This window comes from Tachyglossus aculeatus, chromosome 2 (assembly GCF_015852505.1).
Source record: "Tachyglossus aculeatus isolate mTacAcu1 chromosome 2, mTacAcu1.pri, whole genome shotgun sequence".
In the NCBI taxonomy this organism is placed as follows: domain Eukaryota; kingdom Metazoa; phylum Chordata; class Mammalia; order Monotremata; family Tachyglossidae; genus Tachyglossus; species Tachyglossus aculeatus.
In genome coordinates, this window is record NC_052067.1 from 59,622,007 (window position 1) to 59,641,485 (window position 19,479).

Sequence of the window (19,479 nt, forward strand, 5' to 3'; positions counted from 1 at the left end):
ATTTAAAAAAGAGAGGAAATGCAGTTTTAAGGGATATTTAGGGTAAAAGGAAGACCTTCCTATTTATCTTGATTTGAAAATACCATAAAACTCTCTTGGTCAAAGGAAATCTCCCATAAAAGTAATTCTAAACATGTGTCTTTCTTTTTCCCTTAATGTTTCATACTCTTAGTGTCAGCGCATACGGAGTAAATACCTCTTCTTCCAAGCATCTGGTGAATGAGTTAAGTAAAACTGGCATAGCAAATGTGATTCATGTCAGCCATGACACAAAACCCATTAGGAAAACATTTAACCACTACATAGACAGTGCAGAAATGATGCCCAGAACATTTTCAGTGGGCATAACACACAATCAGTCTTCATCGTCATTGCTCATGCTAGACATTCACATGGGATCACATGGGTTAGGGGAGGCAGAACTGGGGAAAGAGTAGGGTTGATGGAGTAGCTAGAGAATCTAAAGGATTATACATGGTAATCCCCTCAATTATCAAAGAAGCTTTTATTCAGGTCAGTGGAAATCACATTCCTGGGTATAAAAATAATTGTTTAGCCCCCATTAAAGAAACGCAGCATTCTTTACCCTCGCAAGCTAAGTAAGTAAGGAGACCAGCCGGCAATGTGATTTCTCCACCCACCTCTGGAGTTAACACTCCTAGTGGTTCTTAACAAAATAAACATGACTAAAATAGAATCAATCAGGTTTTTAATATATTGAGCTAATTCCAGCCATTACTGAACATTATGAGTACAACTAAATGCTTACTTTATACTCATATTGCCAACAACCACTAGCCCTCTGGAAAGAGATAATCAAAATAAGTTAAACAGGGGGTTCATAATAAAGTCCTAGTAAGAAGCCTTTCACTGTTGGTTGAGAATAATCCCACTAGCTTTCTGCTCACTGATTTCTTCTCATTTAACATTTTAAGAATTTATTTCATCATTAAATTGCATTGAGTGAGTCCATGTTGTATACAAAGACCTTCACTAAGTACTCTAGGGAGTGGAAAGGAAAAAGATTGGTTTCTGGCCTTCAACAAGCATGGCAAAATTTACCAAACTAAGCTTTATTCAGTGACAGTTCTCCCCTGGTTTTCCTCTCTTTTCTCTGGCCATCCTTTTTTCACTTAAAACTCAGCCCTTTAGGGAACTCATTTGCTACCAGTTCTATGCCGATGACACACAAATCTACCTCCCTAGCCACAACTCCTCTCCTTTTCTACAACTGAACATTTTATCTTGCCTCCAGACACCTCTACCTGGATGTCATGCTGGTATCAATGCTCAACTTGTAACATTTACTGAGTACTCATGGGCTATGGAGTCCTGCACTTTTGTTATTATTAAGTGCCGTTGAGTCATTTCCGATTCATAGCGACTCCATGGATATACTTTCTCCAGAACATCCTGTCTTCTGCCCTAATCCGCAACCTTTCTAATGGTTCTTCCATTATTGCTGTTGGGGTCTCTATCTATCTAGCTGCTGATCTGCCTCTTCCACATTTTCCCTGGACTTTTCCTAGCATTCGTGTCTTCTCCAGAGAATTAATCCTCCTAGGAATTGTCTCTATCTGTTGCCTAACTGTACTTTCCAAGCACTTAGTACAGTGCTCTGCACATATTAAGCACTCAATAAATGTGATTGAATGAATGAATGATCTAAGTCGAGTCATTTGGCCTTCCAAAGACCACTTTGGCTTAATTTTCTGCAAAGTCCATTTGTTTGTCTTTTTGGCTGTCCATGGTATTCACAAAAGCCTTCTCCAACACCACATTTCAAAAGAATCGGTGTGCTTTCTATCCTATTTTTTCACTGTCCAGTTTTTGGATCCATACATTGTCACTGGAAACACCTGCACTAGTGCAATAGACACAAGGAAATTCAGAATAACAAAGTGGTACATTGCTGACAACAAGGAGCTGACACCCTCACAGGGTAAAACAAATACTGTTGATGGATTATTGAGGCTCTGTTGTATGCGGAGAACCTCGGTGATAGCCCTGTACTAAGCACAAGGAAATTCAGAATAACAAAGTGGTACATTTCCTGACAACAAAGATCTGACACTCTCACAAGGGAAAACAAATAAATACTATTGATGGATTGCTGAGGATCTATTGTGTGCAGAGAACTGTAATAAGTGCTTGGGGGAGCAAAATTCAGAAGAGTCCACTTAGTCTCTGAAGCCCAGCTGTAACAGGGTTTGTGTCCAACCTGATTATACTATATCTAGCCCAGCACCTAGTACAGTGTTTGGCACATAATAAGCACTTAAATTCCACAGTTATTAAGAATTTGAGGTGATTGTGCTCAACTGAGATGGTGCTCATCCTTTGAGTGGACAAAGCTGCTTTAGTCATTGGACCCAGGGACAGTTTCCCCAGAAAACCAACAAAGGAACTCACCATAGTCACCCCAGAAAAAAACTTTGACCCAGTGGGTATTCATTACCATGGTAGATGGAACCCTGGAATCCAATCAATCAATCCAGTTTATTGAGTGCTTATTGGGAGCAGAGCACTGTATGAAGCACTTGGGAGAGTAAAAAATAACCATATAACAAACACATTCCCTTCCCATGATAATCTTACAATCTGGGGGAGGGGAAGGGGGGAGGAAAGACAGACATTTATATAAACAAATTCCAGATATGTACATAAGTGCTGTGGGAATTCTGTGCGGAGTTCTCAGTAAAAGCTGTCAAATGTCAAGAAGAGATGAAAACCGTCATTCACACTACCCTAAGCTGAATCTCCAAACCCATGAGTTTTGTCATGGTACAACTATGCTGTTGCTCTTCCTTTTATTGTTATCTGCATCTAATCTGTACTCCCAGAGACTCTGACCACACACATCACAAGCTTCAGACTATCCAGGCAGATAAATGTAGAGATACTAATTCTTTTAAAAAAAAATTGAATCCATGGTCTATGGTCATACCGCCTCTAGCTGTGAGTACTTGCCAGATCGCCCAAACGGGGTTAGCTTGTGCTTATTGCTTCAGTAGATGGGGGAAAGCCAAGGAAAACAAATGCTGGGATCTGAGCCACATTACACTGTCAACCAGTGTCAGTGATGGTCCCTTGGCAAAATCCCAAAACAGGTAATCACCTTCCGCCCACCTCCATCCTCTGGCAGGCTTCACTTCCTTCTTTCACTTCCTGGGCTCATGCTGCTGACTTTTGTTGCCACTGCACCACTAAAACAACTGTCAAATTTTGCCTGAGGGGTGAGAACTGGATTGTCGGAGAAGGAATGAAACTAATATTAGCCCGGGATCTTTAAGAGACTCCAGAATACCACGTCATATATACGCTACCTGATTATGTGGATGATTAATCAATCCATCGGTGGTAGTTACTGAGCTCTTATTATGTGCAGAGCACATTACTAAGCACTTCCCCATTATTAAAACAAAGAAAAGATATCAAATTTCAAGTTATGTCTCTAGTATATACTGTCAAATAAACCAGGAAAAATACAAGAAAAGAAGAAGGAAGGCTTTCCTCATTCTCTGTTTCAATGGAAAGTTCTAAAATCTCTGTCCACCATGCTGTGTCCCTTTGAAGCAGACTGCAAAAGAGAAAGCAAATACCACTTTATTAAGATGGTCTTACCTGGTTTTCTATGGCTTTCCTATTCTTTGGATCACTAACTACAGAGAGTTGTAATTCTGCCATTTTTTTCATCTTGCTGTCCATGTCAATCTTTTGAAGTAGATTCTTGGTCTGACTCCTCAGCAACCGGACAGTGTCCTCTTTCCCATGTTTCTTTGCAAAGAGAGATGCACAAGCAGAATGGATAGCAGTCACCCAGTTTTCCAAGTCTGTCTGGCTGGTAGCCTAAAAGTCAGGAGCAAACAACAGATATCAGTAATGGTGAAGGGGTTCATTCTCAGACGAGGCCTGCTATGGCATTGGTTCTAGACCACCACACAATATTTGGCCACAAAGGAAAATCTTCTAATTTTTTCCTCCTATAAACACTCAAATCATATACTGACAACATCTTCGTTGGCTTAGACCTACCAAAAGGTTCAGGAAGGTGGAGCAGAAACTCTCGGTGAAGGGTTTAGCAGATATCCATGGCTCTCTAGTTGCCAGTTCTCCTTTACAAGCCCCAGGGTTACTTTGGTCCACACCTTTAAGGACTTGAACCTCCTCCAACTATCAGGATGGTTTGGGTGGACCTCCTGCGACTGATTTAGAGCCACACAAGACTCTTAAACCAAAATATATATTTAATCCCCATTTTGCAGATGAGGTGCTGAGAAACTAAATAAGTTGTCCAAGGTAACATGGTGGGTAAGAGGCAGAGCTAGGATTAGAGCCCAGGTCTCTGACTCCCAGGACTGTGCTCTCTCTACTGCTTCCCATAAGAGTAAAAGGGCAAGGGGAAAACACCCTCAGGCCTGCACCCTCCTCAAATCTGACAAATACTCTCGCCACCTTCAAAAGCTTATTGAAGGCATATCTTCTCCAAGAGGCCTTTCCAGACTAAGCACCCCCTCGCCTTGTCTCCCACTCCCTTCTGCATAACCCTGACTTGCTCCCTTTTGTTTTTCCCACCTCCCAGCTCCACAGCCCTTACATACATATCTGTAATTTATTTGTTGATATCTGTCTCCTAACCTCTAGACTGCAAGCTCACTGGGGGAAGGGAATGTGTCCATTTATTGTTATATTGTACTGTCACAAGTGCTTAATACAGTGCTCTGCATACAGTAAGCACTCAATAAATACAACTGACTGAACATCCCTAGTCTCAGGATTGGAGGTACAATACAGTTGGTTTTGCATTAGTCAATTGAAAGTACTGAGTGTCTGCTGTGAGCAGAGCATAAACACTTGGGGAAGTACAAGGGAGGTAAGCAAGAAGGTAAAATATATCAGTGAGAGAGCATGCTGTGGGCTTCAGTCAATGGCTAATCTAGGTCCCATGTTGAACATTGGTAGACAGCACAATTTCAGGTGCCTTCTCCCTTACACTCTTATTTGTCCTGGCATTACTATTTCAAGTTTCTAGCTCTCTCACCATTCTTGGTCATTTCACTTCGCTCTTTTCTTCACCATGATAATTTCCATTCCATTTTCACCCTCCAATCCCACCATACACAACCGCAGACACATACACACACAAGCACGCACACACACACACACACACACACACACACAGAGTCATGTATACATAAAGGAGAAGGAGAACCTGGAAAAGATAGACATCTCCAAATGAGTTGCTGAGACAAAATATGTTTTCCTTCTTGGGATGTTCGGGAACAGACTGCACTATGCTGTCTTCGGCAAAGAGGGCACACCTAGGAGAACCACTCTGCTCCGTGGGATTCCGGCCGTAGGTTTCATAAAACAGCAGTGTGCATCCTTACAAAGAGAAATGGAATAAATGAGTTCTGTGCCCTGGGTCCCAAGACCGAGGGAAGTTTAGCCACTTGCCCAAGGTGACACAGCAAGCCAATGGCAGAGTTGGGGTCCAAGCCTAGGTCCTCCTGACTCCCTGTTCAGTGCTCTTTCCACTAGGCTACACAGCCAGGGCTAGCAAGGCAACCCATGAGTTGTTCTATTTCTTCTTGAACATAGTGCTAGTTTCTTCTTCCACAGCTTCCTGCAGTAACAAATTCAATTTGCTCAATGCCAATGTGGAAAAGTTTTATGTTCTGAATCTCCCACCTTAACATTGGTCCAAGCGTTTCCAAATGCCACGAATACACCCTTCATGAGACAATGAACTACAATCCTGGCCCCTTCCAATAGTAATTATAATTCTGGTATTTGTGAGGCACTTACAGTGTGCCAAGCACTGTATAAGCACTGGGGTAGATACAAGATAATCGGGTCCCATGTAGAGCTCACAGTCTAAGGAGGAGATGAGATTTTGAAGTCCCATTTTGCAGATGAGGGAACTGAGATACCAAGAAGTGAAGTGACTTGCCCTAGGCCACACAACAGGTCAGTGGCAGAGCCAGGATTAGAACCCAGGTCCTCTGACTCCCAGGCCTGTGTCCTTTCCACACAGCTTTCCAGCCTCTGTCTTTCCAGCTCTGGTCAACTTCAATAGAAAAACCTAAGACAGAACCACTGTAAAAAGTTGAGCTGATAACTCTTTGCTATAAACCTAATGAAGTAGCACAGTGATATTATTTTATCCAAGTCCAGAAAAAACCAATGGGACTGAATGCCATTCATCTTGTAAAATACACTGGTAAGAGAAGATAGATGGGAAAGGGATTTACCATGGCCCTGAAGCATAATAGTGACCTTAGAGCACCTATAAATCAGCCTAGGTAGATAACCAGATGGTTATAAGCCATATGTATATCTCTGACTCCAGCAAGCTCTCTTCAGTTCACTTGCTCAGGCACTTACAGGACATATATAAAATCGGATCTGCCCGAATATTTAGATTTTAACTAAAAATAAACCCAAGAGTTACTCTAAACAGTGCAATTCAAATGCTAAAACAAGTGTGCTGAACTCAATTGGCTGCACTCTCAGAGGAAATAGGTGTAGAAAGCCACATGGAAAAGTTTATGTTGGCAAAAATCTCTCTATCACATGCCTTTCCTGGACTGAAAAGGAAATGAAGGAATGTGCATTTGTAATATTTTACACTCACAAAGCAGCTCCTTCATTTCTGGACCTCAAAGTGCTATTCACACAGGTTTAGGGGAATTGGGGCACAGGAAAGTGACATGATACCCACAGTTATTCAGCTAATTCCTGTCAGACCTCAGAGTAAGACACACACACCCCAAGTTGTTCCATCCTTCAGGACCTCCAGGAACCCTCTTTTATAGTTAAAGAATCTAGAATCCCAGCACTATTACAACCTCTGGGTGAAAAATGCACCATGAATTCTAGCCTCCTCATTTTACCACAAAAGCACAATTAAAGGTTCTGTCAAATATACCTGTGGGAAGAAGATATCTGCCATTATATTAAGGAATTGAGAAGCAGCATGGCTTAGTGGAAAGAGCACGGGCTTGGGAGTTAGAGGACCTGGGGTACTAATCCCGGCTCTGTCAGTTGTCTGCTGTGTGACCTTGGGCAAGTCACTTGACTTCTCTGTGCCTCAGTTACCTCACCTGATAAATGGGGATTGAGACTGTGAGCCCCATGTGGGATATGAATTGTGTATAATCTGATTACCTTGTATCTACCCCTGTGCTTAGTACAGTGCCTGACACATAGTAAGCATTTAACAAATACCATCTTTTTTTTAAAAAAAAAGAACTTCCAAAAGAGCTAGAAAGGGGAGGTTTTAGGGGCTGTCAGGTGTCAATAATTTACTTACTGCTGCTAAGTAATCAGGAAAGGTGATTTAATCTATTAACTCAGTACACCCTAGTCTGGTCTTTGACTACAGGGTACAAAAATACCGAAGGATTTTTGCTTTTTTTTCCCCCTTTTCACCTTTACATAAATTGACGCTGCACTGATTTAGCATTCTCAATCTATACCTCATACTGAGTACTTACTGTTCAACAATATATGGATATGAGAGAGGAAACTGAGAAAAAGCAGCAGCCTTTAAAAGAGAAAAGTCTTTTTTCCTCTTTATGCAAAATGCTGGTAAAAACTGGTTGGCTCAACTCCCATTTCCTCAATATATTGGCTAGGTTGGACAATTCTCCTGTTTCAGTTCATTATGACAGTATCCTACCTATTCTTAATTTCATTTGGGCCAAATTCTATTCTCAAATCACTCAAAAGCCAGGAGGATTGTTATATGGGGGTCAGATATGGAATCCATAACCCAGATATGAGATAAGAATTTAAACAGTTGTGTGCCTTGTTAGATTCAAGAAGAGGGCCATGGTCCATAATAAATTAATTCAGAGGCTGAAGAGAAGGTGACCACGAAGTAAAGATGATTTGATGAGGATGAATTCTTTGTAAAACTCACTATATCACCTCTATCCTTAAATATTCAATACTCTTCATATTAAATCTCAATTAACATGGTTTCAACCTGAGGAGCAGTACTTCCTAGTGGCTAAAGCCCAAGCCTGGAGTCAGAAGGACCTGGGTTCTAGTCTGCTTGTCTGCTGTGAGACCTAGGGCAAGGCACTTCACTTATCTGGGCCTCAGTTACTTCATCTGTAAAGTGGGTATTACTAAGAGTGTGAGCCCCACATGGGACATGGACTGTGTCCAAGCTGATTACCGTTTATCTACTCCAGTGCTTAGAACTGTACCTGGCACATAATAACCACTTAACAAATACTATTTAAAAAAAACACCTGTCTGAGGATTGGGGCCAATCAACAATTACCTATCCAAATGGCATATGCACGTACCTATAAATACATATTACAAATTATTTATTTACATTAACATCTATCTTTCCCTCTAAACTGTAAACTCATCAAGGGTAGGAATCGTGTCTACCAACTCTGTTGGATTGTACCCTCCCAAGCGTTCAGTATAGTGCTCTGCAATAAGCGCTCAATAAATACCACCGATGATGACGACTGATGATGAAACGAGCAGGCCATGCGCTTACCTTTAAGGGTCACCCAGTACTGCTTCCACTTCCTGCGGGCTACCAGCTCTAGCTTCTTCTCCTTCTGCAAAGTGACGAGAGGTTTGAAGAAGAGCCACCCAGCTTTACGGATCACCCCTTGTTCTTTCTCAAAGAGCAGGTCCAACTGTTCTAAGGAGCTGAGCGAACAACTGCTGGACTCCGCGGTCTCCGTCGAGGTTTCGGGGTTCTCTCCATTCGTCCGCCCTGTCTCCAGCTCACGCATGAAATTCTCATAGATGTTTTGCCGCAGGGCATCGCCACCGATGGCACCGTTGGACTGGCTCCTTTGAGTCAGGATAGGTCCAGAGCCAGCTGACCACAAGGAATTAGACACCTGGGAAGGCAATAGGCTTTCGGCATTGAGGCCTTCGATTCTGCAATCCACAAAGTCATTCCTGTCTTTGGATTTCGGCTCCTGGAGAGGAAGCACATTATCATTGGTCCTGGGATGTAGATCTAATTAAGAGGCTATTTCTCTCCTTCATTAGATCCTACACCACACAGCTTCCGTTATCAATGGTTCTGCAAAGCAAGTTGCTGAGCTTGACCAAAGACCCTCATGAATTTCAGAGATATTCTCTGAGTGCCTATGTGATGCAGAGAAATGGAGTCCTTGCAGGGGAAATTGCACATGGAAAGATTCATGGACTTTGCTCACCAGGACCTCACAATGCGACCATTTAACAATTGATATTCTCTATAAAATCAGGCCAGCGGGATCAGTTAGATCAACAACCCCCTTCTGAGGCCTAAATTGTCTGAAAGAAAGATCCATTTGGATGCCTACTGAGAGGGTCTGTACGCACACATTCACACACACAGAGTTCAACTCTTGATAGGGAAATCTTGAAGGATAAAAGAGGCTAAAGGGTCTCTCACCTCCCTTCACACCCTCCTCATCCCTGACAGTCCCTTACATTGCCCTTCTACTTTCACTCTCCGACCCACTCCTCACCTACTTCCTCAACCACAGGAAATATTTTGGAATTCAGAAGGATGAACAGTGATATGAAACTGTGAGCCTGTATAGCCATTTTATTCCAAGCTCAGCTCCTAGTCCAGTCATTTGCACCCACTAGAAAGTTTATATAATGCCTTGAGTTTAAAATACATAGGCACTCATACGTATGTATACAGTTTCACAAATCTGCATATCTAAAGCCTTCTGAACAGCTGGTCTGAATTTAATTATCTGACATTTCCCAAATGAAATTAAAATTAAAATTAAATTACATTTTTGGGAGACTTGGCTCAAGGACACTTTATATAAGAGTTTTATTTTGAGGGATTCAGTTTCATGAAGGTTTATTTTATAGATATAGAACAGAAATTGAGCAAGCTAGTGTTTACTTACTGCCTTTTGTAGGAAAAATGATCATCTGACAAGACACTGCTTCAAAATACCCAGAGAAACTTAAAAAGCTGAGCAAGAGCCATTACCAATGAAAATATTATTTTCCTTTTCTGTACATATTATCTCCCATAGTGATACTGATTTGCACTCTGAGAGGCAGGAATAAAGCAAATAAACTGACTCCTAGAGTTATTTAATACCGGAAGCCGAGAAAATATTTTCAGTTTTAAAAGCCTGACAGCTTGTGGCTCCTCTTAAAATATCCAGGGGAAAAATACTATTTCTCCTGGGCTTGAATCGACATTAGGTTAGTAGCTAAAAACAACACATGCAGGACACACCTAGAGTAGTTGGCAGCAGACTCTAAACTGTAAGCTCCTTGTGGGCAAAGAACATGTCCAACAATTCTGTCGCATGGTACTCTCCCAAGAACTTAGTGCAGTGCTCTGCACAAAACAAGCACTCGGTAATGCTTTACAAAACAAGACAGCCTGTGTCAGAGGGAGGTGAATCACCAGATAGAAATTGAAGTGTATTTTCAAACTACACTTTAAGTCTGGAAATAGATACAACTGAAAAGGGGTTTAATCCCTTATTTAAGCAATTAGTCACTCCATCAATGGTAATTACTGAGTACCTGCTGTATGCAGAGTATTGTACTAAATGCTTGGGACAGTACAGTGCAGTAGAGTTGGTAGACCTAATCTCTGCCCTCAAGGAGCTTATAATTTAGACAGAGAGACAGATATAAAGGGGCAAGACAGGGCAGAGAGTCCCAGGCCAGAGGAGTGACATTCTGCACATAGTAAGCACTCAATAAATACGATTGATGATGATGATGACATGGGCAAGGTTGGTGATGAGATAGCAGAGATCAGGTTACAAGCTGTAGGTTGGCATTAGAGTAGTGAAGTGTGCGGGCTGGATTATAGTAAGAGATTAGCGAGGTAAGGCAGGAGGGGGTAAACTGATTGAATGCTTTAAAACTAATGGCAAGGGGTTTGTTTGATGCAACCATTTGAGGTTTTGGAAGAGTGGGGAGATGTGCACTGAACAGGTTTTAAGAAAAATGAACCAGGCAGCAGAATGAAGTCAGGACTGGAGAGGGGAGAGGCAGGAGGCAGGAAGTCAGTGAGGAGGTTGATGCAGTAGTCAAGGCAGAGTATAAGTGTTTGGATCAGTATGGAAACAGTTTGAGAGGAGAGGAACATGTCTACCAACTCTGTTATATTGCTCTCACCCAAGCACTTAGTGCAGTGCTGTACACACAGTAAACATTCTATAAATGTCATTGATGATGATGGGCAGATTTTAGCGATGTTGTGAAGGTGGAACAAACAGGATTTGGTGACAAAATAAATGTGCGGGCTGAATGAGAGAAACGAGCCAAGGATAATGCTAAGGTTATTGGCCTGTGAAACAGGGATGGATGGGGATATTGTTTGATGTGGAGACGGATGTACAATTGGAGGATTTTGGAGGGGTGGGGAGATGTGTACTGAACAGCTTTTTTTCAAAAAATGAACCGTGCAGCAGAGTATCAACAACAACAATAACAAGTTGGCAACATATAGAGACAGTCCCTACCCAACAGTGGGCTCACAGAATGGCCTTGTGACGTCCTCATCAGCACTCAAAACAATTACCACCAGTCTATACAGAAGCCTTATTGAAGGCACATCTCTTCCAGGAGGCCTTCCCGGACTATGCACCTCCTTTCCTATTTTCCCACTCTCTTCTGCATCACCCTGACTTGCTCACTTTACTCTTCCCCCCTCCCAGCCCCATAGCACTTATTTACATATCTGTAATTCATTTATATTAATGTCTGTTCCCCCCCACCCCTGCCAAAAAAAAAGATTGTAAGCTCATTGTGGGCAGGGAATGTGTTGCTTATTCATTCATTCATTCAAGCGTATTTACTGAGAGCTTACTGTGTGCAGAGCACTGTATTGTACTCTCCCAAGGACTTTGTACAGTGCTCTGCACACAGTAAGTTCTCAATAAATATGATTGAATGAATGAATAAATGAATGAATGTGAGTAATGGAAAAGTAAAAGATAGCACAGGGCTAGGGTGAGAAGATGAAGAATTATGTTTTGGACATATAAAGTTGGAGATATCATTAGATATCACCTGAGAAGAGAAGTACTTAAGGTAGGAGGAACCACAAGGAACCACAGTGGAGGAAAGAGGTTGGAGCCGGAAAGGTAGAATCATCTGTATAGAAATAGAAGGAGTTGAGGCTGTGGGAGTGAGTGAGTTCTCCAAGGGAGTGGATGTTGATGGAGAATAGAAGGGGAACCAGAACTGAGCCCTGAGGGACTCCTACAGTTACGGGAAAAATGTAGATCTTTTCTGACTGCACACAAAGTGGCACTTTCCATGTTCATGCCTGTTTACCCATGAATGGCCTTGTGCACGGAATCAATCAATCAATCGTATTTACTGAGCGCTTACTGTGTGCAGAGCACTGTACTAAGTGCTTGGGAAGTACAAGTTGGCAACATATAGAGACAGTCCCTACCCAACAGTGGGCTCACAGAATGGCCCTGTGACGTCCTCATCAGCACTCAAAACGATTACCACCAGTCTTCGGGCTAATTATAAGATCAGACCCTCTTCAGTTCTCTGCCTTTGCCACCTGGAGACTCATTTGGTCTTCCTAATTGGCAGATCAGGGGATTGATGCCGTAAGCTCCCTATATGTATACAAAAAACGTTTGATGAACTTCCTTGATCAAGTTACCAGGGGTTCGTGCATATTAACATGGCAAGCAGCTTAGTAAAGACCAGATTGAGATTTGCAGGTTGACGCAGTCACTCTTAATCCGGTGGGGAGAAAAACTGTCATGAGTGATAAAGTCTGAGGTAGAGAAGCCATGTGGCCTACTGGAAAGAGCACAGGTCTGGGAGTCAGAAGGCCTGGCTTCTAACCCCAGCTTTGCCCATTGTTTTCTGTGTGCCCTTGGCAAGTCACTTAACTTCCCTGTGCCTCAGTTTCCTCAACCATAAAATGGGCATTCAATGTCTGTTCTCCCTCCTAGACTGTAAACCCCGAGCGGGATGGGAACTGATTAATTTTTATCTATCCCAGGACTATGTATCCCAGAAAAGTGTTTTGACAGACAGTAAACACTTAATACATTAATAATAGTAGTCAACTTTTGTTCCAGACTCGATTAAAGTCTGATCAAGATATTGTTTCAGACAAGTACCTCCCTAATGAAACTTAAACACATGTCTAACTTCCATCTGTGTATCCTTTCCCAGGGATTAATACAGTGCTCTGCACACAGTAAAAGGCCTAATCTCAATATTTTGCCAACTTTACTCTTCTAGATTACAGAGAAGGAAACCTATATCTGAATTCCCACTAAATGAGAAGCACTGTGGCCTACTGGAGAAAGAGCAGCGGCCTGGAAGTCAGAGGACCTGGATTCTAATCCCACTGGGTCACTTGTCTGCTATGTGACCTTGGGCAAGTCACAAAAAAATATAATATACAGTTCCTTGGCTACTGTACAGGCAAAAGTCACTACTAAATGTTTATGGTTTCCCAGGAAAAAGTTCTTGTCAAAAAGGCATACAGCCTCCTCCCTCATTTCCCCTATTCCTTCTCCCTTCTGTTTTGCCCATGCACTTAGATCTGTACCCTTTAGGCACATGATATTTATCTCACCCTCAGGTCCACGGCACTTATGTACATATCCATAATTCACTTTAATGCCTGTCTCCTCCTCTATACTACACGCTCCTTGTCAGCAGGAAAAATGTACCTACTGTTCTACTCCCAAGAACTTAGTACGATGCTCTGTGCCCAGTAAGTGTTCAATAAATACCACTGATTGCTTGATCCCCTTTCCTCTTCTCCCACTCCCTTCTGTGTCACAGTATGGCTTAGTGGAAAGAGCACAGACTTGGGAGTCAGGGGATGTGGGTTCTAATCCCGACTCCACCACTTATCTGCTATGTGACCTTGGGCAAGCCGCTTAACTTCGCTGTGCTTCAGTTACCTCAACTGGAAAATGGAGATTAAGACTGTGAGCCCCAGGTGGGACAAACTGATGATCTTGTATCTGCCCCAGTGCTTAGAACAGTGCTTGTTACATAGTAAGCACTTAACAAATAATAATAATAATTATGTTGGCAGACAAGTGGCAGAGCTGGGATTAATACTAATGGCATTTTGTTATGTGCTATGTGCCAAGCACCATTCTAAGTGCTGGGGTAAATACAAGGTAATCAGGTTGTCCCATGTGGGGCTGACAGTCTTAATCCCCATTTTACAGATGAGGTAACTGAAATACAAAGAAGTGATTTGCCCAAAGTCACACAGCAGATAAGTGGCAGAGCCAGGATTAGAACACACAACCTCTGACTCCCAAGCCCATGCTCTTACCACTAAGCCATGCTGCTTCTTTAGAACCCACACCCTCTGACTCCCAAGCCCGTGCTCTTTCCACTAAGCCATGCTGCTTCTTATAATACCATAATTATTATTATTATTGCTCCCTTTATACATCCTCCCCTTTCAGCCTCATGGCACTCAGGCACCTATCTGTAATTTAGTTGGGTTTTTTTATTAATTGTCTGTCTCCCCTCTAGACTGTAAGCTTGTTATGGGCAGGGAATGTGTATGTTTAATGCAGTATCGTACTCTCCCAAGCACTTAGTACAGTGTTCTGCCCATAGTAGGTGCTCAATAAATACAACTGAATGAATGAATGAACTGATATTTTTTTAAAAGAATTACATATTCCAAAGTGAATGTGAAAACCCACTACCTTCATTCTGGGGTGAATGGTATTTGGCTGAATACTAATAGGCAATTAAAACCCTTGGAAATCTCCCCAGGCCAATTACTCTTCTATCTCCTTGCCTTGTAAAAGAAACTGGAAGAATGAAATCTTTCTGGGCCATTGATTTGGTCTTGTACCTGAGCAGTAAGGGGACACTGAAGACAATAACAGAAGTAAAGGAACATGATGCTTTGCCCCAGGTGCAGAGTTGAAAAATATAAAATAGTCATCACCAAAAATAAACAGCTGCAATTGGTTCTTTATTTGAATTGGAATGACTAGCCAAAAAAGCATCCAAGCTGTACTCTCTCAAGTGCTTAGTACAACATCTTGTCCATGGTAGATGTTGAAGTACCACTGGTTGATTGCAATTTGGCTGAAGAATCAATAGGGTGAGAGTTCACAGGATATCAGGTCTGGTTTCCAAACTATTTCTTTTGTTGAAATGTTTCCTGATTCTAGATTTTACTGCCTGTGTGGGTTTTGGTCATTTGTTTTTGTTCTGGTTTCCCATTCATCGTTCCATTGGTTCAAAAACAAAATGTTGAAATGGTTTGCACTCTGGGCTCTAAATTCAACTGTGGGTGCCAATCTCAGTACGACATGGCTTGCAAGGTAGTGTGGTCAGGTGGACACAGCATGGAACAGAGTTAGGAGATACGAGCCATAGAATGGTTTTTGGCTTCAACTCTGTTACCATCCTACTGAGTTTTTTTGACCTGTCAATTTATCTCTCCAAGCCTCAGACCTCAGATTAAAAAGTAGAGGCTATTACTTTGCCTCCCCGATCTCATGAAGACATTATTAGGATGAAATGTTGTGAAAGCACTTAAACACAAACTCTATACAAATCTAAAACCAAGGCATCCTTAATTCTGTAATGAAGAGTGCTTTCCTACTTGGACCATGAGCCCCACGTGGGATGGGGACTGTTTACAACCAGATTATCCTGTATCTACCCCAGTGCTTGGCACATATTATGGGTTACAAATGCCACAGTGATTATTATTACAAGGCTTTAGATATTCATTCATTCATTTGATTGTATTTATTGAGCACTTACTCTGTGCAAAGTACTGTTCTAAGCATCTGGGAGAGTATAATACAACAAACAGACACATTCCCTGCCCACAATGAGCTCACAGTCTAGAGGGATACAGTATGAAGCAGTATTGGAAGGAACAATTGTGCATGAAACTGACATTAGACCCTGTTGAGTTCTACAATGTAAGTTTTCCATTACACAAAGTTTTGCAGAAAGGCAACCATGCATTATAGGAAAATTGAGTGTATTACCTTCCAGTTAAAACACAGATTCATCAATGGGGAAAGAATGGGTGCTACTGCATTGGAGAAAATAGATTTGTTTGGATTTCACAATCTTTCAAACTGGAAAACCAAATAGCAGAAAACAAAGGGACTTTTTTTATTTTCCTTTGTAGGAACAGCCAAAAGGTGAGTCTAGGAAGAACTAATATCGAAGTGTTTTTTGTTGTTGTTGCTTTCTCATAGGCTTCATGGAGTAAAACCAGGATAACAAGCTCCAGAAAATTCAAAATTTCTACTATGGGAGGCTGAGGGTCACTTAGTGTCAAAGGAGAACGTAATAGAGAAATTGAGTCCAAAATTTAACCTCATTGCCCCCCAAGAATGTGCCACTTAAAACCACTGCAGCCTTAATTGTAGGGCTAGTGCTACTTTTCTGCATTATTTACAGATGTTCTCTGCTGGATGTGGAATGATCAATCAATAAATCAATCAATGGCATTGAGCACTTACTGTATGCAGTGCACTGTACTTGAGAGAGTACAATACAACAGTTGGTAGGCATGTTCCCTGCCCCCAGTAAGCTTACAGTCTAGAAAGGGAAACAAGCATTAATATAAAAACAATAAAGAACCATACATAAGTGCTGTGGGGCTGAATACCAAGTACTCAATATATTCAGATCCAAGGGCACAGACCACCCAGAGAGGAGAGGGAATGAAAACTCCAATGTTGTAATAAGTGTAAAAAGTTCCAGTTGTCTCAAAATCGTACAAGTCTGCACCATTGCCTGAGCCTCTCTCTCAATCAATCAATCAATCGTATTTATTGAGTGCTTACTGTGTGCAGAGCACTGTACTAAGTGCTTGGGAAGTACAAGTTGGCAACATATAGAGACAGTCCCTATCCAAGAGTGGGCTCACAGTCTAGAAGGGGGAGACAGAGAACAAAACCAAACATATTAACAAAATAAAATAAATAGAATAGATATGTACAAGTAAAATAAATAAATAGAGTAATAAATATGTACAGACATATATACATATATACAGGTGCTGTGGGGAAGGGAAGGAGGTAAGACGGGGGGTATGGAGAGGGGGACGAGGGGGAGAGGAAGGGGGGGCTCAATCTGGGAAGACCTCCTGGAGGAGGTGAGCTCTCAGTAGGGCTCCCCTTTTCCACCCCCTCCACTACCATCCCATCCGTGAAACTCTCTTTTTGCCCTAAAAATACACATACCTGGAGTTTCCTCTTCTTTCTTGAGAGACTTCCTGTCCAATCGCTGATACGCCGCATCCTGGTTTTTAAGGTGTCTTTCTTAGAAGCATCTTCCATTAAGGGTTTGGATTTCCGGCATGGGAGGGTGTAAGAACAGTAGGGTATGGGGCCTCGCTGGTCTAGGGTGGAGGGAACATCCATGGAGGAGGCAAACGAAACGCGGTTGCTAAAGCGGGCTGAGGTGGTGAAGTACTCATCAGAGAGTCTGAAGTCTGTGGAAGGGAGACTTTCTAAATTGGCATCTTTGTACAGCTCCCGGAGGGAAGAGAGGGATGAGCTTTGGTTGAAGGCCTTCTGGCCATCATTAGGTGGAAAACTGGCCTGCGGGCTAGTGTCTGGAGCGGCTCTGGTCAGGTCAGAGCCACCCAGCTCATTGGCATCGCCGGCATTTCCCCAAGGGGAGTCGTACCACGAGGACTCCGAACTCAGTGAGCTTCCCTTACTCGACCGCAATCGTGAGTCAGTGGGGGAGAGCCGGTGGTGGTTTGCGGGATAATCGGCACTGGAGTTCCTCCTAACTTCCAGCAGGTTGGCGGCTTCTGAATCTGAAGTGGGAGAATACCGTAAGAGCTGGACTGGCCCCTCAGGTTCTTCTGGAGGCACTTTGCTGCTGCTGCTGTTATGGAACTCCACCCGTAAACACCCGTCCAGCTTCCCCAGGGTTTTGATCAGGACCTTAGGGCTCTTTTGGTCCTCAGCCGGCGGGGTGGATGCAAGGCTCTTGTTCTTTCCGTAGCAGTTCAGAGCGTGTCCGTTGCAATCCCTGGAAGAGATTCGGTCATCTGCCGCTTCAAGGCCAATGTAGTGGAAACCGTTCTCAGGCAAGAAGGCAGAATTACTGCCCTGGCAGAAATTTCCTGAGGTGTTTATCCGGGGCTTGGGGTGGGTGCTGCCTTTGGCGACTTTGCCCGTGGAGTCACTGAGACGGGAAGAATAAGGCTGGTTACTCTTAAAGTGGGAGAGACAGCTTCTGGCTAGGGATTTGGACTTGTAGTTAGGGCCTCCGCTGCCATGGCCCCACCCATGAAGGGATTTGTCATCTTTCACATGGATGCTGCGGATTTTCAGGGAACAGGGCTTCTGCTTGGTATCCGTGGTGCTGCTGCTGTGATTTTTAGATCCTTGAGGACTGTACTGACTCTCGGAGTTCCCCATTTTGTCCTAAATTAAGAACAGTTGCATCAGTAAGATTGATGACCTAAGCCACATTCCGGTATGTGCAGAGAGCTCAAAATAGCAACAGACACTCGAAAAAGAACTAAGCAGGCTGTTCCTCGCCTGGCATGGACATCAAGGATGTAAACTACTTATTAGCTCATGCGGTCGGGAGGGATCTCATCTGGTTCAGGCATCATCGATAGCTATAAAAACATCTGATACACGTTTGGCCCCATCATCAGTCAACGTCCCTTAATGTCCAGATTAACCCGAAAGCTGTGAGTTCAGATTCATATTTGGTCCGGGGAGGGGAGAAGAATGAGGGTCACTTCAGGCTAGGGAATGTAGATCTACATGCCTGGAGAGGACAACGTGATGGTGTTTTGACCATCAGGGATGATAAATGTAAAAAGATCACTGGGAGTGGTTGTGTGGAATTCAATGGGCCAGGCTGGGCAAGGTGGCCACAGGAATGGGTCAATCATTGGCCTTCTGTCATATGTGACCTAGTAGTGAAGACTCAGACAAGGTAAGAAGCAAGATTGTGTAGGAAGGCTAATGAAAAGGAAAGTACCCAGACCTTATGGAAAGAGCACAGGCCTAGGAATCAGTGGCTCTGCCACTTGCCAGCTACGTGATCTTGGGCAAGTCGCTTAACTTCTTTGTGCTTCAGTTTCCTCATCTGTAAAAGAAGGATTAAATACCTGCTTTGCCTCCTACTAAGACTGTGAACCCCATTTGGGACAGAGATTATGCCAGGTCCAATTGCTTGGTATCTACCAGAGCACTTAGTACAGTGCTTGGCACATATCAGGCTGTTAACAAATGCCTTAATTATTATGTTATACAATAGGCATTCAATTAACTATAGTAACCATCCCTTCTCTTTCTATTCCAGAGTTTGCTCGTCTCAATGAAGAAATGCCATGTCTGCAGGATTAGTGTTTTATGACCTTTCTCCTCTTTCTATCCTGGTGCCGGCTACTATGCTGCTTGGAAAATAATCTTCTATTTCCACCTCAAAAAACAAGAGTGGGAGGGGTACGATGTGGTGGAAGAAATTATGTCATTC

The 19,479-nt window shown here is 42.8% G+C and overlaps 1 protein-coding gene across 6 annotated transcripts in view; it reads right to left on the bottom strand.

Moving 5' to 3' along the window:
* The window catches only part of TIAM2 (TIAM Rac1 associated GEF 2), a 292,806-nt gene that overhangs the window by 116,547 nt on the left and 156,780 nt on the right, over positions 1-19,479 (bottom strand). For 4 of the 6 annotated variants that reach the window (XM_038740613.1, XM_038740619.1, XM_038740582.1 and 1 more), the window contains exons 5-9: positions 19,288-19,425; positions 17,211-18,410; positions 8,528-8,963; positions 5,213-5,385; positions 3,625-3,849 (exon numbers count right to left, since the gene is read on the bottom strand). In XM_038740613.1, coding sequence (XP_038596541.1) covers positions 3,625-3,849; positions 5,213-5,385; positions 8,528-8,963; positions 17,211-18,404 — 2,028 coding nt within the window. In that variant the 5' untranslated portion in view covers positions 18,405-18,410; positions 19,288-19,425. The remainder of the gene's footprint in view (positions 1-3,624; positions 3,850-5,212; positions 5,386-8,527; positions 8,964-17,210; positions 18,411-19,287; positions 19,426-19,479) is intronic. The other 2 variants (XM_038740604.1, XM_038740597.1) reach the window with 1 other exon arrangement.